This window comes from Pantherophis guttatus, chromosome 14 (genome assembly GCF_059756535.1).
Source record: "Pantherophis guttatus breed Tessera chromosome 14, ASM5975653v1, whole genome shotgun sequence".
In the NCBI taxonomy this organism is placed as follows: Eukaryota; Metazoa; Chordata; class Lepidosauria; order Squamata; family Colubridae; genus Pantherophis; species Pantherophis guttatus.
This window is the reverse complement of record NC_142076.1, coordinates 21523352-21542872: the sequence shown is the minus strand read 5'-3', so window position 1 is coordinate 21542872 and position 19521 is coordinate 21523352. Positions and strand designations below refer to the sequence as shown.

General features: G+C 44.8%; 1 protein-coding gene across 12 annotated transcripts in view; it reads right to left on the bottom strand.

The window, feature by feature from the left end:
- Nucleotides 1–162: 162 nt before the first annotated feature.
- Nucleotides 163–19521, bottom strand: part of MPRIP (myosin phosphatase Rho interacting protein) — a 78103-nt gene continuing 58744 nt past the window's right edge. For 7 of the 12 annotated variants that reach the window (XM_087878706.1, XM_034441540.3, XM_034441541.3 and 4 more), the window contains 9 exons: nucleotides 13907–17749; nucleotides 12021–12168; nucleotides 11474–11591; nucleotides 10182–10341; nucleotides 9757–9876; nucleotides 9429–9515; nucleotides 8830–8992; nucleotides 8395–8480; nucleotides 163–5159 (listed from right to left, as the gene is read on the bottom strand). In XM_087878706.1, coding sequence (XP_087734832.1) covers nucleotides 5088–5159; nucleotides 8395–8480; nucleotides 8830–8992; nucleotides 9429–9515; nucleotides 9757–9876; nucleotides 10182–10341; nucleotides 11474–11591; nucleotides 12021–12168; nucleotides 13907–17749 — 4797 coding nt within the window. In that variant the 3' untranslated portion in view covers nucleotides 163–5087. Of the gene's footprint in view, nucleotides 5160–6903; nucleotides 6970–8394; nucleotides 8481–8829; nucleotides 8993–9428; nucleotides 9516–9756; nucleotides 9877–10181; nucleotides 10342–11473; nucleotides 11592–12020; nucleotides 12169–13906; nucleotides 17750–19521 lie in introns of all 12 variants that reach the window. The other 5 variants (XM_087878708.1, XM_087878707.1, XM_087878712.1 and 2 more) reach the window with 5 other exon arrangements.

Genomic DNA, 19521 nt, shown 5'->3' with positions numbered 1-19521 from the left:
CAGTTCAGAAACATATACTCTGTTCCACTTACTAGCAATTGTTAGATTTGTGGGGAAGCCAGCATCGTGACCCATGACTTGTAATAAAATCACACTTTAGTGGTAATTCTGAAGGCCGCGTCAACTCCATCTACCAAAAAACCTTCATTACAGCATACCAACGGTGGTGCAAAAATAGTTTATTACGATATAATTTTATATATAGTTAAGTAATTATATTTACAAAATCATCAGCTACATCCATGGGAACCCTAGCATGTCACACAAGGTTTGTAAGGAATAAATACTGTGACCGAAGTGATACTTCTACAGCGAACAGCTGAAGAGGGAACTGGCTCCCTTAAAAGCATGGGGGGGAGGGAAGCGCCACTCGGAATCTCACTAAATTCAAAACACATTCGTTGAGGACAAGAGAGGATTCACTGTTCAGCAGCTAAATTTGCTGGGACTTCCACGAGCCCTCTTGGTTGGAGTGGACTGCTAATTCACAGGATGCCACCTGCTCTCCAAATGGACCCACCTTCTTGCACCTTAAATTTGGCTGGAAGGTGTGGATTAGAGCAGCGTTTCTCAACCTTGGGAACTTTAAGGTGGGTGGACCAACTCCTAGAATTCTTAACAAGGTTGAGAAAGACTGACTTAGTCATTTCCACACTCAGTTCTCAGATGACCTGGTGAGCCAATCAAGCTATAGTCAACTTGGTGATGAAGCTCATGTGGGACTTAAGATAGAGACAGACGTGGTGGCCTCAGAAACTTTCTGAAGCAAGGCGCTCATGAGTAGCCCATGAAGATGGGTCTCCTTGCAGTCCTTGTGCACAGCCTCCCACTCCCTCTCCTCCAGCCACAGGTTCATGTGGTAGGCACTGGTCGGCAGACTCTTCGGCAGCTCAGCGACAGGACGTAGATATTTACGTGTGGTTGTTTTTTACACTGAAAGTAGTGATGGTGTTACTCCATTGAAAGAAGGAAATAACACTGAATTCTCACCACCCAGATGGACTTCCACTGTTAACAGCAAATTTTATTGACTTACGCAGTTACGGCATAGCTTATTCTACGGCAAACCCAAGATTTTTCCCTTAAGTACTTTAGGAATATTTCTCAGCTCTTGTGGTCAGTCACGGGCTCTACCAGCAAGGGTATTCTTCCCCTCTGAAGTTCCGTTGTGGTGTACGATAGCGTAACTTTAAAGGGAGCTATCAAAACTGCAGCAGCTTATTCTGCCATGCTGTGACCACAGTGCAGAATAGCATAATTCAAAATTATGGACAGTGAGAAGCAACATTACTTAATTTCTTCGGAGAACTGCTTGGTTTAATCTGCCACAGGGTAACGTGCAACAACGTGCATGGTGTACCTTCGATGACTTAAGAGATGCTACTATCACCATTGCTCAGTGAACATGCAGTGAATCTTCAATTTATTGGACCTTCTGTCGATCAGGTTTCGAATGCATCAGACAAAATCCATCGGCCGCTGTAGGCATACATACAATCCTATTCGTTATTTAATGGACATTCAGGTCTAACAAACACCTTCCTTTGAGTCCATTAAACTGAGTTTACTGCAACACAACTGCATAGCCCAGGATTATTTGTGCCACTGTCCGTTACAAGCTTACTGAAGTGAATGAGGAAGAAAACTATTGTATAGCAATTAGGTTTTAAAACACTGTACATATTTTTTTCTTTGGAGAGGCATTTCCAAAACTAAAAAGGATCAGAGAAATTTAAAAATATATTTATAGCATTCAAACAAACCAACCAACATTCTTGTAAGGGAACAAAGCAGGATTTCAGGTTACACTAATTTCCTTTTCCCAAGTCGAAAGGAAATCCGTATTAGAACAAGATTAAAAAAAGAAAGTCACCCCATAAAACCCTCCGCGAGTTTTTGCATAATAAATATTTACATGGCGTGCTTTGAATACTATACAGGTCTTAAATTATTTTTAGAGAATAACAAAGCTTTAAAAAAATGGGGGGAGGGAATTACAAAGGAAAGATAAGCGTGCGTGTGCTCAAAGTGTTCACAACAAAGTACTGCATATGAACCACTGAAATGGAGAAAAAGGAAGTCCAGTGAGATTCTAATCAAGTATATTGTCATTACAAAAAGCAACATTCCCCGCCCCCCCCCAAACACCACACAGGGCCGCTTGAAGGCAGCCTCTGTCATAGGAAAAACAGCCTGCTCGGATTCCTGGATCAGCACAAGCGATCCTCCTTTTGTTTCTTAGCAGGAAAAAAGGAAAGCAAAATGGCATTAAGAAAAGACAAGAATCCTGCTTTGAAACCAGGGGGAAAAAAAAAAAGAGACAAGATCGGCCGTGGACAACATCCCCAAAGCCGTATTTCAGGTGTGTTTGCATGGTACATCCAACCAACCGGTGCCAAACCTCCATCAAGAATACACATTTCTTTTAAATCTCTGAAATACAGAATCGGGTGAAAATGCAGCAACCTGCCTGTGACACACGCCTTTTTAAGAGCCATTCAAGAAACCCATCCTTTCCCAAACACCGCCTTGGCTTGGTTGCGTAGGGACAGCCCCTTTGCTCGTAGCAGTAAAGTCAGTTTTGTGCGAATGGAGGTGGGGTGACTTTTCCCGTCTTTCAAACATCGCGTTCCATGTTTTAAGAAGCCATCTCGGAATCAGGACGTTATTGAAAAAGAAATGGGATGAATTGCAGAGATTTTTCCCAGAGACCTTTTGTTCGTCTGCCAACAGATTGCTATCGAGTTGCAGGAAAACCATGCAAGAAAAATTAAATTCTTCTACCCCAGGGTTCTGCAACCTTGGCAACTTGATGTCTGGATTCCAACTCCCAGGATCCCCCAGCCAGCACAGCATTGAATTCTGGGAGTTGATGTTCAGTTATCTTCAAATTGCCAAGGTTGAGAAACATTGTTCTACCAGTTCAGCTTCGTCTGTGTGAAGGAGAGAGGAAAATTGAGGCCTGCAAGACCATTTCAGAGGCAGATGCCACCACCGCATCCCCTTCAGTGGCCCGAGATGCCCTCCAAATGCCAACATTCACACACCAATCCTTGGGGCTGTCATACCTACTTTGAATCGCACTTCTAGACCCTCAACCAACAATTTGCAGTCAGATAGGAGAAATTACTCAGAGTTAGGAGAAGTCTTGAAGAAGAAAAGCCTAACCTCTAAAGTAAAAATAGGAAGATCTCCTTAGTCCTAGCCATTCAGGGCAGTTACGTTTTGCAGAATACTATTGTTGTGGCATGTCAAATACAACTAGGCGCCTGAAATTCATACGTTCTCTGTCCACCTGCCTTTAAGGTAGTGCATACTAGGGTATCCTTTTGCTTCAGGTCTACCTCTAGGAGACGGGTGATCTCATAAGGTTTTTTTGTTTTGGAACAACTTATTTCATTGCTAGGTGTCTAAAAATTCTAAAACCTGCATGTAGAGAAAAGGAATGGACCAACCCTCACTGAGATTAGCAAGGTTTCACACAGTTGGGCTTGTCCCAAAGTTAAGACAGTTGCAGCAGAAACTCAACCCAGTAAGAGAAAAAAACTCCCCTTCTTAAGGGACCTCAGATTTGTAGAATTGGGCTGGAGCACCCTAATCATCTGCAATATTGGGGAGACAGAAACGAGGCTTGTTCATAATGCTGGTGAGATGTTAATCCTGAAATTTTAAGCACCCACTTCCAATGTGTTCTGTTCATCAGGTTTGGCATTTATTTTAATCCATCCCAGGGTCTTTCTTGGGAAAGCTGTCTACGTTCTGGATCCCAGTGCATCAAGAAATCTATTAGTTGCATTTTTGGAGTGGGTGGGCGGGCCCTGCTTCATTTCAAGTGGATGAAAGCACTAAAGCTGCTTTTGGGATCATGGCTAGCCTGGTCTTTTTTTGAAGGCCACTTTTAACTGGGCTTAGCTCCCAATCCGTTTTCAGGTGTTCCTTTGCAATGAAATATCCCTCGCACAGACACTGCATGGTGTAATCATGCCCAAATAGATTCTCAGACACAGATATACAGATACAATCCATTTTTCTTTAAAGTCACCTTTAAGAAGCGAAGATCTGTACTTTAGGATGAAACCTGGTTTCTCCATCCTCATCAGACAAGAGAAATGTCCTGAAATCTCTCGGATGGATGCCCAAAACCCACTGAGACTAGGAGAAAAGGTGAACCCAACTGGAAGAGGACAATGGTTGCTAGCGATCTTAAGAGCTATGTTTTTCCAAGATCCTGGCTAAAAGTGGAATCTGCCACCCCTTAACCATGGCTCTAAACTGGCTTAGTAAAATAAATTCAGAAGATTGCTAAGCTACACAAAGGACTGAATCTCTGCAAATCGCACAATAGATCAAGGACAGTCCAGACTGTTTTCTTTCCCCCTTGTTGCATTTCTCAACCATCTAGGAGCGTTGGGGAGCTTGCTTGGCCAAGCTGAATTTGTTTCAGAGTGGCTCAAAATATGCGCCTAAGTGCTGTGTTACTCTTCAACACTGGTGGAGCTAAGCTGGAGGTGTGTCCTCCCTCCCCTTTTCCCAGGGCCCTGTTGTGATACCAACACATCAGTAAAACAGGGCTAGCTTATAATAGGCTATTGAGCCTTAATACTGACACTCAATGTAGTGGATATACACTAGGAAGGAGATAAATATATATATTTAAGAGAGAAAAATCTTCAATCTTTCCCTGCATTCTTGCCCAAAGTAAGGAGCTTTTCATTGAACATGTCAAGGAATCTGTTTAATCCAGTATTTCTCAACCTCATCGAGTTTAAGATGCCTGGACTTCTACTCCCAGAATTCCCTATTGCTGGCTGAGGAATTCTGGGAGCAGAAGTCGACGCATCTTAAACTTGCTAAGATTGAGAAACAATGATTTTCATCCCTTTGATGGTGGACAGGAAAAAAAAGTCTGGAATTGCTTAGTCTGTTCATCCGGAGCAGCTCTAGAAAAATCCCCGCTCCCGGCCAAGCGAAGCGTAGTCATAAAAAATAAGATCAAAATGGTGAGGGGAAAAAAGAAGAAGGATGCTCGTGTCGTGATGCGTCAAGCTAGGCAGTGCACGTGGCCAAGCCGGAAACGAAGGAGAACATTAGTCTTTCTTCAACTCCTTGGATTCAAAGAGCTTCAGGCGCTCCTGCACCGTCAGACCTTCCTTCAGACTCTGGAGGGGAGAGAAAGAAGGAAAAAAGCAAACCATAAAAGGCCGCTCTGGTGGAATGGACCAAATCCAACACGGAGGTGTTCAGGCAGAGGAGATAAAATAGCGAGAGACAAAATCCTCAAGTTTAACATCATGCGGAAGAAAGAAAAAGCACCATTATGGAGAAGGGTTACTGGAGAATCGGTGCCCGATGGAGGAAGAGCGAGATGACCACAGGCGCAGCTAAGTAGAGTGACCCTCTAGAGATTCTCTGAAGTATCTCCAGATGCCTTCAAACTCCACAAGACCTACAAAGTTGTCCTTTCCCTTTAACATATTTGCTCCAAGACAGTTTCCTAACATATTAACACTTTATAAAGGATGGGGTCTCTTGTAGAACTGGGACTACAGAAGGAATGTCCACATTTTTTCCTCTAAGGAACCAAAACCCTGGCTTCTTAACTCATGGTGGGAAGAGCAGAATGTCATACCTCTGTTATGAATCAGAGAAGAACAGGGTTTTGATTTCATTGCACAAGGTCAGAGCCAAAAATTCCAATGCTGTGTGTCAATTAAGACAGGAAAATCAGCAAAAGCCCTACATAGATGGCTTTTCTTCACGATTTTCCCGTTTCTTGCATTTTTTGCTTTCTTTCTTTTTTCTTCCTTCATATTAGTTGGTGTTATTTGTTTTAATATTTTTAAAGTTTCAATTAAAATTATACATATACATACATATATATATATATATATATTTGTTTATGTAAGTTTTCACGGGTATGTATGTGTGTATAGTTAATATTTCGGGTTTCTTCCCGTGTAATTGTGGATATATCCCTAAAAGGGTAGAAGCGACGTTTCGGCAGAATCCCATCTGCCATCAACAGGCTTATGTCAGCAGTCATTTTGCACTAACATATATATATACTAATATATATACACTAATATATATACACACACACACATATATGTAATTTTATATTACAGTATACAGTATATATGAACACACGCCCAGCAAGATAGATGCAATGATTTGGGCCACTATCTCTAATGGGTAAAATAACTTCTAATTGCTAAAAACTGGAATACTTTCCTTGTGCAAATACCACCAACTCTCTACCAATAGCAACAGCATTAGCACTTGGACTTATATCCCGTTTCACAGTGCTTCGCAGCCCTCTCTAAGTGGTTTACAGAGTCAGCCTCTTGCCCCAACAATCTGGCTCCTCATTTTACCCACCTCGGAAGGATGGAAGGCTGAGTCAACCTTGAACCGATCAGGATCAAACTGCTGGCAGTGAACAGAGTTGCCTGCAACGCTGCATTCTAACCACTGCGCCACCAGCTGCCTATTTGCCGAGATGAACCAGCATCCAAAACTAGGGACTCCAACATGATCCTTCGTTCAGAAACTCGTGCCTCCTGAAGAGTGGTCAGTGGAAGCATGCAGAGACAATCCAACATGCAGGCATCTTCTCATGCTCCACAGTGAAGAACTCCCCACAGGTCAGCCGAGATGGCAAGGAAAACTTGTGATGGATGTCAGTGAAGACAGGATGAGATAGAAGGGTGGATGCAGCCACTGATTGGGCATGAGGGGGTCTATCCCTGCTCTACCCAACCCAATCTCCATGGCTTCTGGAGAGTGGGTGGGTGGAGGGAGGGAAGGACCTGATTAGCTATGGAAACATCAGCAGAACATGCATTTAAGTGCACAGCAACCTCCGAGAAGTAGCATCGTTGAACCGGTGGGTGGGTGGATTACCTACATGGCAGGGACCCTGGAACCTGGTGCATTTCAGTTATCCCATGAAGCCTGCTCAATTACCGACTGTTATCCGAAGCGAAGACAAAGAACAAAAACAAAGAAAGACATAAAATCCTATTGTGGGCCACAATGCAAGCAACTTCCTTCCCACGCCTTTAAGGAGGAGGCCAAGATCGAATGGCTCCATAAATCAACAAATCTTTTTTTTTTTAAACCCATAATAATTAAAAACACAGATCAGTAATAAAGAGAAGCTGCACTGGAAGGAATTAAACTACCGTATTTTTCGGAGTATAAGACGCACATTTCCCCCCCCTAAAAGGAGGTGAAAATTTAGGTGCGTCTTATATACCGAATATAGCCCCGCCCACCCACTGGCCCCCATCCTTTGGCCTCTGACTCCCAGCAGTTACCACCTTGCAGCAAGAAGCAAGAAGAAACAGCTCCTTTCTGTTAGGCACAGCCTAATTAGCATAAGTTGATTGGATCGGCCTCCTGACTCTCAGCTGTTTTGTGGGGGCCTCTGCTGCTTGCTGCAAGGAGGTAAATTGCTGGAGCAGATTTTTTTTCCCTTGTGCTAATCAAGCTATGCTGAAAACGAAAATGAAAGTAAAGCAGGCTGTTTGCTGTAATGAAGCAAAATTGCTGGGAGGCAAAGGCAGATTTCTTTTTCTTGTTTTCCTCACCAAAAAAGGTAGTAGGTGCATCTTATAGTCCGGTGCGTCTTATACTCTGAAAAATACGGTAGGTCTTCCAGTGCAAAAAGAAGTGGTACACAGAAAAAGGCACAGGATATCAACAAAACCAATGTGAACTTAATAAACGATAGAATGCCTTTCTCGAATCTGCGGGTGCTTTCTGTGAATTTTGCTGGGGTTCAGATGCTTAACAAAGAGGATGGCTTTAGCTCAGGATTGGTGTTCTTTTCCTAATAAATGCCACAAGTGTGCCAATATGCAAGGAGAGACGGGTGGACCAGAATTGGCTAAGGAACTAAGGATGAAGAGGTCCACTCTTGTAGACTATTGAAAACTATGTTCCCTTAAAGCAATGTTTGTCAAACTTGCCAACTTTAAAAACAAGTGGACTTCCACATGGCTCTCTGGGGAATTCTGGGAGTTGAAGTTCACAAGTCTTAAAGTTGCAAAGTTAGAGAAACAATGTCCTAAGAATCTCATGCTTTAAATGTGTTGCTTATATGTCAAAGCACAAAGAATGAACGTTCTCCTTGTCTATATGTTCTCAGCACACTTATGAAAGGGAATAGCTTCTGATTTCTTCTGGATTGGCTTCTCGAGCTATCCCAAATTCTCAGGTGGATTCCCCCATCCAAGTATCCCCCAGGGCCTTCCCAGCTTAGCCAACAGCTAAGTTTGGTTGGCTGTTGCTACCTGTTGAGGCAGAATCAGCCATCGATAGGACAACTACTAAGATGTTGCACGTCTAAGCATGTTTTCCAGGGAAAATGGAAAGACCACATCAACTCACCTTTGATCTGATATTTCTTAGTTGTCGGCCAATGCTGGTCCTGTCCTTCTTCAAGAAATCAGGATTGCTTTTCGATTTCATAATATCTAAGTGGGTAAGAAGGAAAGGAAGTCAATATAATTCTTTTGAAAACCTGTAGGTCATAATATTCCAAACAAACAGAGTTCAAAGAAAGTCACTATCCCAGCTTCTTTCCCCTCAAGGCAACAACACTCCAAAATACCTCCCTCCCTCAAGAAATCCAATTTTACCACTATTTCTAATGCTAGGTTCCTTGAACCCACCAAGTCCAACTCAAGGAGATATCGAAGAGTGGTCTTTGCAACGATGAATGTGCACCAATTTTTTTCCAGGAAAACTTGCCCGAGATCATCGGATCCCACCCTTCTTTGATTCAGCATCCCGAAATATGAAATTATGAAGCAGTGAACCTACCGTATCCGGGCACGGTGCTGCTCTCGGGAGATTTTTCTCCCAGGGCTTCAGTGGCTGCCTTCAGCTGCTCTTTCAATCTGCTGATATCACAGTCTGCCTTGGCTTTGACGATGCTGAGCTCCGTGTAGATGTCCTTGTATTTATCACTGGCGTATTTTTTATCCTGGAGAAAAGACAAAAGACAATTGGAGCTGAGATCTTTCGGTTTCCATGGGCCACACAAAAGTAACAACCGAGAATACTAGTAAATTCAACAGTCATTAGTTCAACGTGTTCTAAACACTAAAACTCGAAAGGTGTCCCTTTTTTGCCCGGTTCTTCTTCATCCTCCTAATTCCTCCTGCCTTAGGCCATCACCTGAAGCCGCAACCTTGGCGACATGGAATTGGCTTCAATTCCCAGAATTCCCCAGCCAGCCATGTTAGCTGGGGAATTCTGGGAGTTGAAGTCCATATATCTAAAAGTTGCCAAGGTTGGACACTCCTGACCTAAAACATACTTCTAAATATGACTGCTCTACTTAGCTCAAAGTGTAGAAATGAGGAGGTTTAAATCACTTGTTAACAGCTTTAAGGTGATACCTGCTTCTAAATTCTTACCCTCAGTGCTGTTTGCAATTCGTCTTTCAAGGAGCTGATCTCTTGCTTCAAGTACTGGATTTCTGATTCCTTAACTCTCAACAGGACCTGCAAGGGAGAAAGTCAATGAGATGCACCTTTTAAAAAAACGAGCATCAAGGAAAAAATATAAAGATGGGAGAGAAGGAGGGAGGAAAGGATTTTAAAAGCAAAGGGAAAAAAGGAAAGAAAGATAGAAAAGAGGAAATGGAGAGAAGGAAGTAAGGATTTTAAAACAAACGAAACGGAAAGGAAAGGAGGGAGGGAGGAAGGAATTTCCAACCTTATCAACAGTTACAAACAAACTCACCTCTAACTCGTAGGCATCCTTGCCTTGGGTGAGAGGAGAGGCAGCCGTTTCCATGCCACCTTCCCCAGTTAGCAACGTCCGTAGTCGGGTGATCTCTGCAGCCAGGCGGTTGTTTAGCTCCTAGGAGGAAACCACAAATGCACTGTTCTTCAGAATACATAGAATTACGCCAACAGACTACCCCTCTATCATCCAATACAGGAAACCTTTACATCAATGTTTGCAGAACACAGGAATATTTCACCTCGTCGTGCATGCAGAGTGAATCGATCTATATCATCCCATCCCTCCCACCCGCAAATACAGGACCTCTTGAATGTGGCGAACTGGGGAATCCTGGGAGTTGAAGTCCGCCCATCTTAAAGTAGCCGAGTTCGAAAAACAGCGCTTTAGAGCAACTGTCTCAGATCACAGGGAGGCTTCACCTGATTGTGTGCATTGAGTTCCTGGTTCTCCCGCTGGCATTGTCGGAGGGCCTGCCTCTCCGCCTCCAAAGCCTGGGCGAGGTGAGCGTTTTCCAAGCACTTCTGCGAGTATTGTTCTGAAAGGACTTCCAGTTCCCGCTGGACAGACTGCAACTCCTCCCTGAGGGCAGGACAAAGAAGAAAGGGGCTTTGACTTTGGAGGGCCATTCAGGAACCAACTTGGCAGGTGAGGAGGAAGAGGAGGAGGAGGCGGCAGAAACTGCATCCATGCAATGTGAGAACTTTCAAGTTTTGATTCCTCCCACGTCTTCCAAGGACTTATTGCCTTCACTCAGCCCTTAAAAAATCCTTTCCCAATCCAATCATGCTTTTTTTCAATCATAAGTACAGCAAAACCCAAAATAATTTCTCTCTTCCAAAAATGTAGACCAATTAGCTTTTAGTGGCCGGAGTCAAAATCTGTCCAAAATCCATCCATCCATTCATCCATCTATTCCCACCCTCTCTTTTCCTTCCTTCCTTCCTTCCTTCCTTCCTTCCTTCCTTCCTTCCTTCCTTCCTCCCTCCCTCCCTCCCTCCCTCCCTCCCTTCCTCTCCATCTCTCTCTCTCTCTCTCTCTCTCTCTCTCTCTCTCTCTCCAGATAATGGATGAAGAGAGTAGAAAACTGGGACGGTCATACATGTAAGACTTTTTTTTTTTTTTTTTGAGAAAAGCCTTAAGTGGTTTTCTCAAAAATTGTCTGCAAAGTTCTAGAAACTAAGCTTGGTCCAAATCGGACATGAGGAATTCATTTCTCCTAAAGCACAGATCTATAAATTCAGTTTAGGTCATTTTTTTGGGTGCATCTGCGAGAATAAATCTGTTTATTACCCTTCCGTGACCTCATCAAAATGAATTACGAGTGTGTGTGTGTGTGTGTGTGTGTGTGTGTGTGTGTGTGTGTATACACATATATTTGCAGAAAATATGTCAGCCAAAGGCTTATGGAGCGGCTCATAAATAAAAACAAAATGTACTACAAATAGAAGAATTTTGGAGTCTAAGAAACCGAGAAGGAAAATGAGCTATCAGCAGTTCGTGTGGACAGCCATGCTCTCCACCTGGGTAGCTGTAGAAGACAGGGGAAATCAAATGGGGTGTGTGTTTGTGTACTCAAATAATGCTCATAGGGTGCAGACGAGCACGGAATATCCAAAATGCCAACGATGCACAACGGAATCCAACCGATGTGGCCCCAGAAGGCAAGAAACATTTGACACGGACAACCCGAAGATGCCAAGAATATACTTACAAGTATTGTCTCTGCAGAGCTTCAATGTCTGAATTGATGCTGCTAATTTGGGAGCGATGGGTTTTTTCCAACTCCCGTTCAAGTTCCTCCCGGTGAGCGTTCTTCATGGCTTCTATGGCTGGAAAGGAAAGGAAAGGAAGAATGACAGGAAATCCTTGATTTACAACCGTCAGGGAGCCCAGAATTACGGTGGTTAAGTTATTGCCATTGTAAGTCGAGGCATCGTGAGGCCAGATCAGATTTTAAGACTTTTTTTTTTTTGCAGCTGTCATTAAGTGAACACCGTGGCCTTTTTTTCCAACTGGAGGTTGTTTTTGCCAGAAATTGGAAGTAAACACTGGAAACCAGCAAATCATGGTCACATGACCACAGTGTGTGTGTGTGTGTAGTTGCCTGCATGTGTCTGTCATAACTCTGAAAAGGGATCATATGTAGCTCTGGGGAAGTCCATCATGAGTTTGAACAGTGGTTAAGCAACTGGTCGTAAGCTACCTACACACAGTTGTAGGAAAAACACACCTGCATTCTCTTCTTCCCTTGGACCTACCGGAGATAGTGGCGGCCGTTTCTTCAGCCAGCAAACGGTCCTTCTCCTGTCTCAGCTTCTCCAGTTCTCGATGATGCTGCCTCTGCAAGTCCTCAATCTTCTTCTGGTGGGTCTCTTCCATGGCTGCAAACCCCCGTTCACACGTTGCCTTCAAGAAAGTCAGAAAGAAGGATTGCATTGGCATGTTGCCCCAGGCCATTTTAAAAAAAAAAACCCTCCAACGGGGGTGAAATGCTACCGGTTCGGGCCGGTTCACCCAAACCGATAGTAAAAAATGCTACTGGTTCACTGAACCGATAGTAAAAAATGCTGCTGATTCACCGAACCGATAGTAAAAAAATGTAAAAAAAAAAAAAAAAGTTCCGACGATCAGCAGAGCGAGACGAGATTGTTGGAACTTTTTTTAACTTTTTAAGCATTTTTTAACCACCTATTCGCCTGAACCAGTAGTAAAAAAATTCTTTAAAAAAGTAAAAAGCTTTGAGGAAGTATTATTTTAGGATCCCTTGAAAAGGTTCTAAAAGGATGTGGGCATTCAAACTTGGGGAGGAAAAAAGACTTCTTGCAGGGACTAACAAATCTAATCCTATGTGTAACAAACTCTACTCAATCCTTCCTCCTTTGTGTATCAGGAGTAGGACTTCACATGAGTAAGGATTCCCTAAACCATACCTGTCTCAATAGCAATAGTGCTTAGACTTATGTACCGCTTCCCAGTGCTTTACAGCCCTCTCTAAGCAATTTACAGAGTCAGCCTCTTGCCCCCAATAATCTGGGTCCTCATTTTACCCACCTCGGAAGGATGGAAGGCTGAGTCAACCTTGAGCCGGTCAGGATCGAACTCCTGGCAGTGGGCAGAGTCAGCCTGAAATACTGCATTCTAACCATGGCACCACTACGGCTCCTAATGCTATTTTTTATTCATAACCAGGAATCCACGACAGCCCATTGTTCAATAGATGTGTGGTGTGAATAACAAAGAGCCTCACTACTTTAAAGTTCGGCTGCCGTGTTGAAGTGCCCTCTTTAGGGTGTGCAATTATGGCAAATCAGGGGAACGTCACCACGTTCCACCTCTTTACACCCGAGTGAAATTGCAAGAGTTTGCAAGGAGGGAACACCGCAAGAGTTAGCATATATCTCAGATGAGAATCCTTATTGGAAAATTGGCTTTTTTCCTAATTTGATGGGTGATGAATGGATGTAGTTGAGGAGATTTTAAGCACGAGCAATGATGCTGATCCATCTAGACATTTTTAGACATAGTGAGTAAATGATGAGGAACAACAAGCACCCTGTTCCATCATGAAAGGGAAAAAAAGGCAAGGGCCCTCTTTAGGGTGTGTAATTATTACAAATCAGAGGGACGTCAACAGGTTCCACCCCTTTCCTCACTGTCTAATGGAGGGAGGGGGAGATGGGCCGGATTTTCTAGGGGCAGAAAACCCTACCACCACCAAGGACAGTCTGTGACCCTCAATTTGGTGGGTGTTATCTTAAACTGGAGCTTTGCTGGCACGCTGCCCTCCAACCCTCTTAATCTTCAGAAGGTCACCTTTGATTAAGTTGGACTGCGGTGACTTGAACTTCATAATGTCAAGAAAATGATGTCAGCACTGGGAAAAAAAATGGCCAGTTTGTTCCCAAAAGGTCAAGGGATTTGCCTAGTCCCAAGGACTCACATTCTGGTTTAAATGCGTCCAAGGCCCTAGGAAGCTAAACTGATGCCATGGTCGCTATTTAAAAAAGTGAAATGCCTTGAGAAAGCTTCTATCACTGGATTCTACCCGCAGGCCAGCTGGTTAATTAGCATGCTTGCTCTTAACAAGGGGAGGGGGGGTCAGACTACATGACCGCGTAGCAAGATAAGATGAACAAACAAAGACCTTAAGGTTCTCAAAGTCCTTCTGGTATTTCTCCCTCAAGGTGGGCGCGTTCCCTTCCAGCTGCTTGTTCTCCAGCTCATCTCTCATGACATTCATCTGGGATTCCAGTTCTTGAATCCGCTCTCTCAATCCGTGGAGGGCGTTGGAATCATTTCCCAAGACCTGGATCCCATTGTCGTGTTGGTCTTCTCCCGGTGCTTCTGCACCAGAGATGATCCCGGACGTGGTTTCAGGAGGCTTCTTCTGATACTTCTCCAGCGATTCTTCCAAGCTCTTGAGATTCTGGTTGTAGCGTTCCTGCAAGATCTGCAGTTCCTCATCGTGGAGGACCTGGATTTCTTTCATCTTGACCTGGAACTTTTCTTCTAAGCTTTGCATTTGCTCAAGATGGTATCTCTCCAGGTTCTGCTTATCTTGCACCAGGGCCTCCAACTGGTGGCTCCCCTCAATTTGCTCCACCTGCAGAGTGTCCTCAGTCCTGTGGAGCTGCTCAACAACCTTCTGCATCTCCTCGTCGTACTGGCTCTGAAGTTCTGCTATTTTTTGGCTCTGCTTACGCTCCTCCTCTTCCAGGAGCCTTCGCTGGTTGTCCAGCTGCTCCACCTTGGCTCTGAGGTCTTCGTTCTCTTTTTTGAGCATGGCAATCATCTCAGCAAATTCGTTTTGCTGTTTCTGCAGCAGCATTTCATACTCTTCCCTGAGGACCGTGACTGCCCGTATGCGCTCCTGGCATAAATTGTCCATATTTTGCAGAGACTCTTTGTACACCTTGGCTTCCTTTGTGTACTCCAGCCTTGCTCTGTAGGCCCCGTAACAAACCTGGGCCTGAATAATCGCATCCTGAACTAACAGAGAAGAGTAGCGTTCAAGATCCCCCATGCACATCTCATAAGGAGGACTGCGTGAGATTTTGAGGAGCTTGTGACAATCGTTCAAGGCGTTGTCAGGGGACATGGACAGGAGGGCAGCCGCAATGTCTTTCAGAACGTTAGCTTTGTCTTTGAGCTGCTGAGCCAGATCATCCTGGATAGCAGCCAGAGCTTGACTGCTGAGATCCTGTACGGTCTGAGCTTCCAAAATGCGGTCCTGAAGGCTGATGTGCCAAGTCGGTCGGGCTGTTTCTGAAATGCCTTCTTGGATCTCAAGAGCTTTGGAGATCTGGTGCATGATCCCATCAAATTCAGGAGATTTGTAGGCTTTAATGATTTCCTCCAACATGCACTTATGCTGCTGGAGGGCTGTTTTGGCGTTGTGGAGGTCTTCTTCCATGGCTTTTAGTCTCTGATGGAAGGATTCTCTCATTTTCTGAGCCACAAAACCCAGTTCGGCTTTAACTAGCGTACTATCGGTAACTGACTGGATGAGACACTGAGGAAAGTCCAAGGTCTCCATTTTCCCTTCCTCCCCTTCTTCTCTGACCCTCAAGTGCTTCCTTAATTCTTCTACCTGTCTCCAAAACTCATCTTCCAACAACAGCTTCTTAGACAAAATGTCGGCCAAAGCCACAGCAGTATGTGAAATATTGGAAGGCTCCAATAAGACTGTCTCCAGGGTGGCATGAATCTCTCCGAAAGCCACCGAGATCTTTGAAGAGGCATCTGTCAGAGACTCTGCTATCTGGTTGATCAAGCAAGCTTCAAAAGCCACCCTCCTAGAAAGCAACTTCAGCTGTTCTTCTATAGAGAATTCCAGCTGTGGCTTCCCTTGGGGAGAAGCGTTGTTCTCATCCCAGCAGATGTCTTTAGTCTGCAAAGCTTGAGCTGCAAGATGTTCTTCTGGTTGGTGTTCAGCTGGAGGAAGCGCCTTTTGTAACATCTGGATTGCATCCATTAAAGTACTTTCAATGCTGGACAGAGCATCCAAGAACATCTCTCCCTCTTTTTCTTTACCAGAGGTGCCCAGGTGTTTCAGTTCTTCTCTGCGCTGATTTAAACACGTTAATGCTCGGCTAGTCTTTTCGTGGAGCTTGCCCAGTTCGTAGATGTGGTTCTCATTCAGCTTGAGTTTTTCTTCCTTCTCGCTTTCTACCTGTGACACCAACCCTCTAATTTGAGTCAAGCTGTCTTGAAGCTGTTCTCTAAGCTGAGCTTCAATGCCGGACCACTGGTGGTGAAGGACCATGAGGGCGTCTTGATTTTGGCCCTGCTGACTTTCGAGTTTCATGGTTACATCTTTGAGCTTTTCTTCGGTGATGTAAAGTTTGGTTTCCAGGGAGTGAATGATAGATAAGTAGGTCTCAGAGTCACCCGAGGCTGGGTAACAAAACACTGGTTCAGAAGTCATGCTTTCTTCCGAAAGAGACCGTTCCTGGCTGGTGTCAGAGGAAGTGCTGCTGGCCCACATCTTCTCCGAACCATCAGGATGAATATATTTTTGGCACTGGATATTGGAGAAACGTATCCGTTGTCTTTTGGCTCCTGGTATTTCCGCATCAAGTTTCATTGAATCTTTCTGACCCATCTCTATTTCTGGAAGATCTACTGACTTTGATGGAGAAGAACATTCTTCAATGCTCACCACCGTACGTCCACAGATTTGCCTCTGGTCGCTACTGGCTCCTTCGTGACTATCCTCAATAAGTATGCATCCCAGATCTGGGAGCCTACCTTGCTTTGGGGAATATTGTGCTGGATCTTCAACCTTGCCCATCTCAGTTGCGTTTGTTGCAACCTTCAGCCCTGAACTTCCTTCAGCTGATGTTTTCAAATCCTCTTCTTTGGTCAGGTGGTCTTCTTTTTCTTCTCGACTGCTAGCCGCGGTAATTGGAGGCTCACGGAAGTCCTGCTCTTTTTTCTCCACAAAGCTCAAATGGGTTTCTCTTACTTGTCTCAACTCCTCCTCTTTTTCTTTCAGAATCTGCTGCAAGTTGTGGAACTGCTCCGACACCACCTCGTGGGAACGCTCCAGAGTGTGGTAGCTGCTCTCCTCCAGTTGTAGCTTGGCTTGCAACTTAGCCACCTCGTTATCGGACTCTGCAACTTGGTTCATCAACTCTTGGAACCGGCATTTAATTTGATCCCTTTCCTCCTCAAGACTCTTGATATGTTCCACCAGCTTCCGGATGCTGGCTTCTTTCATTTCTAGTTGGTCCTCCAGTTGATGGACTAGCTCACTGCTTTCAAACTTGGCACTCAGCTTCTCCTTCAGAAGGATCTCCTTCTGTTGCTCGTTATTCTGAAGCTGGTTCTCATATTCGCTGGCTTTATCCTCCGCTTCTTTGAGGCTCTGGATCAAGAGTTGCTTCTCCCTCTCACAGCTTTCTAGCAAAGACTCGTAATTCTTCTGGAGCTTCCTCTCCATCAGCATTCGGGATTGTTCGCCTGCGCTCAATTGCAGGCTCAGATCAGCGATGCGATCCTGGAGACGTTGGACTTCTTTCTGGTAGTCTCTCTGCAAAGCCTGTTGCATCTCTAAATCTCTCAGCTCTTGGGTCTTCTCCAGCAGGAGAGCTTCCGCCTTCTTCAGCTTCTGCTCACTGGCCTTCAGCTGGGAATTCAGGGTCGTTTCGCTGTGTTGCCATTCCTCCATCTGCTCCTCCGTTTTCTTCTTCTCAGCCTTCAGGTCGCTCTTCAGCTTGGCCAAGGTCTGCTCCTTGATAGAGAGATCTGCAGCTGCGTTGCTGAGTCTGGCTTGCAAGCTCTGGATCTCTGCTTCATGATGTCGGATGACGTCCTTGGCTTCCCCATAGCTACGTTTAAGCGACTGGATCTGCTGATTGATCATCTCCTGGCGCTGGCATTGGGCTTCCAATTCTCCCTGGAGATCTTTGTTGACTTTATGGAGCCTCTCCCAGGCCCCTGAGGAAGAGGAAGAGGAGGAGGAGGAGGAGGAGGCCACTTCAGTCTTTAAAAGAAAATTAATTGAATAGAAAATTAGTAGCATTCTTGGTGCCCGGTTCTGAGTGTCACATCTCTGGTTAGGTTTAAGGCCATAAAAGGCGTTGAACGGGTTTGTTCGCTCCCTTTCAGCTCCAATTCGGAATGGTCTCCTGGGTTTTTGTTTTTTTGGGGTTTTCAAAAACGGCCAGAAACAACCCCCCCATTTTTAGGGAGAACATCTTCCAACTTAACAAGACAGCATGGATGATAAAACACGACAACAGGTTGTACACAAAAGACCCTAAAAGAAACAACTTGAATAAACAAAAAGGGAGGGGGGAAAAAAACGATGGACACCAGGAAAAATAATGGCGTAAGACAAGTAGAGGAGAGAGAATGGAAACGGGAGGGGTGGGAGGGATGACCCAACGGTACGCTAGGAAAGAGCAAGCAACTTCGCAAAGACAAATCCTCACCTTTAGGCTTCAAAGCTGAGCTAGAAATGGGTGCCAGAATTGGGCCCTCCCTGTGGAATTCCTCCTTGATGCAGTTGATTCCCCCCCCCACCCCACCCTACTGGTGTTTTGAAGGGCCTTGAAGAGTTGGGTCCACACCCAGATCTTTGGCAACGGTGACTGAGCCCCCTTTTTCATTGTGTGGGTTTGGTTTTTTCCCCCCTGTCTGGTTTGCTGTCCTTCACTGCTGTTTATTAGGACCCCGTTTTATTCCTTCGAATGTTGTTGGGAGTTGGACGGTATGCAGATTTTTAATTAACAATAATAAACGTCTTATTTTGTTCTGGGATTCTGTCTCTGTCAAAGCTCTCTCAAACTTTCAAGACTGGGTTGAGCTGTAAGCTTCTCTGCCCAGTGGTGGTTGAGCAACCAGATTTCAATCGAGTGTTTTTTGCAAACAATAACACCAAACTTCATCTAATAATATCCTAGAAGAACCAGGAAACCCACAAAATCCACACCCCTGTCCCTTCCCCTCTTCCCTTCGCTGTAGCTGGCGACAACTGCCCCACCCAACTCCTTCCTGCCCTAAATTTTAGAGGGAAAAGAACAGCATTTGATGCTTTTATGTTCCTAGCAAAAACAAAGTGGGAATGAAGTTTTGATGTTGAGGTTCTAGGTCTACCTAGGCTTTATTCTGCCTGCATGTCAAGAGAAGTAGGGTGGAACGACAGAGATAAGATGTAAACAAAGGTCCAAAGAAGGAATCCTCAAAGAGATGCAAAAGAAAAACATGGTTCATGCAGAGAGGAGAATGTACAGAGATTCGTGCAATGGTTGGGAAAGAAGGCCACACGGTATGGAGAAGACACAGACAGAAGAAGCCCAGCGTTCAGCCTCATCACCGGCCCTGCCTCGCTGTCCTGGGATAGCTGGAAGGGACAGCCCACAGATGTGACACTCAGATCCATGCTTTCACAGCAGAACAATCCCCCATGCACAGTGCCCTGTCCCCAAGGAAGATTAGTAGAGCCATCTCCCACACCTTCACCCCAAAAGGAGCTAGTTGTCTGGAGAGAAGCAGGAAAAACCAGTCATGCGCCATTGTTGTTAAAAATGAAGAGCGCAGTCAGGCTCGAGGCAAGAGATACGCAAGAAAAAAGTTGTATTGCGAGAGATTCAGGAGGGCTCCGAGTTCGGCATGCGTGCAACCTGGCTCTAGACAGATCTCGAAGACTCGATGGGAGGGAAACTTGCAGCATGGACACCACAAATCCGGAAAGAAAGAAAGATGGCTAAAAATGTTTTACTGTGACTCGACAAGCTCACCACAAGCTTCAGA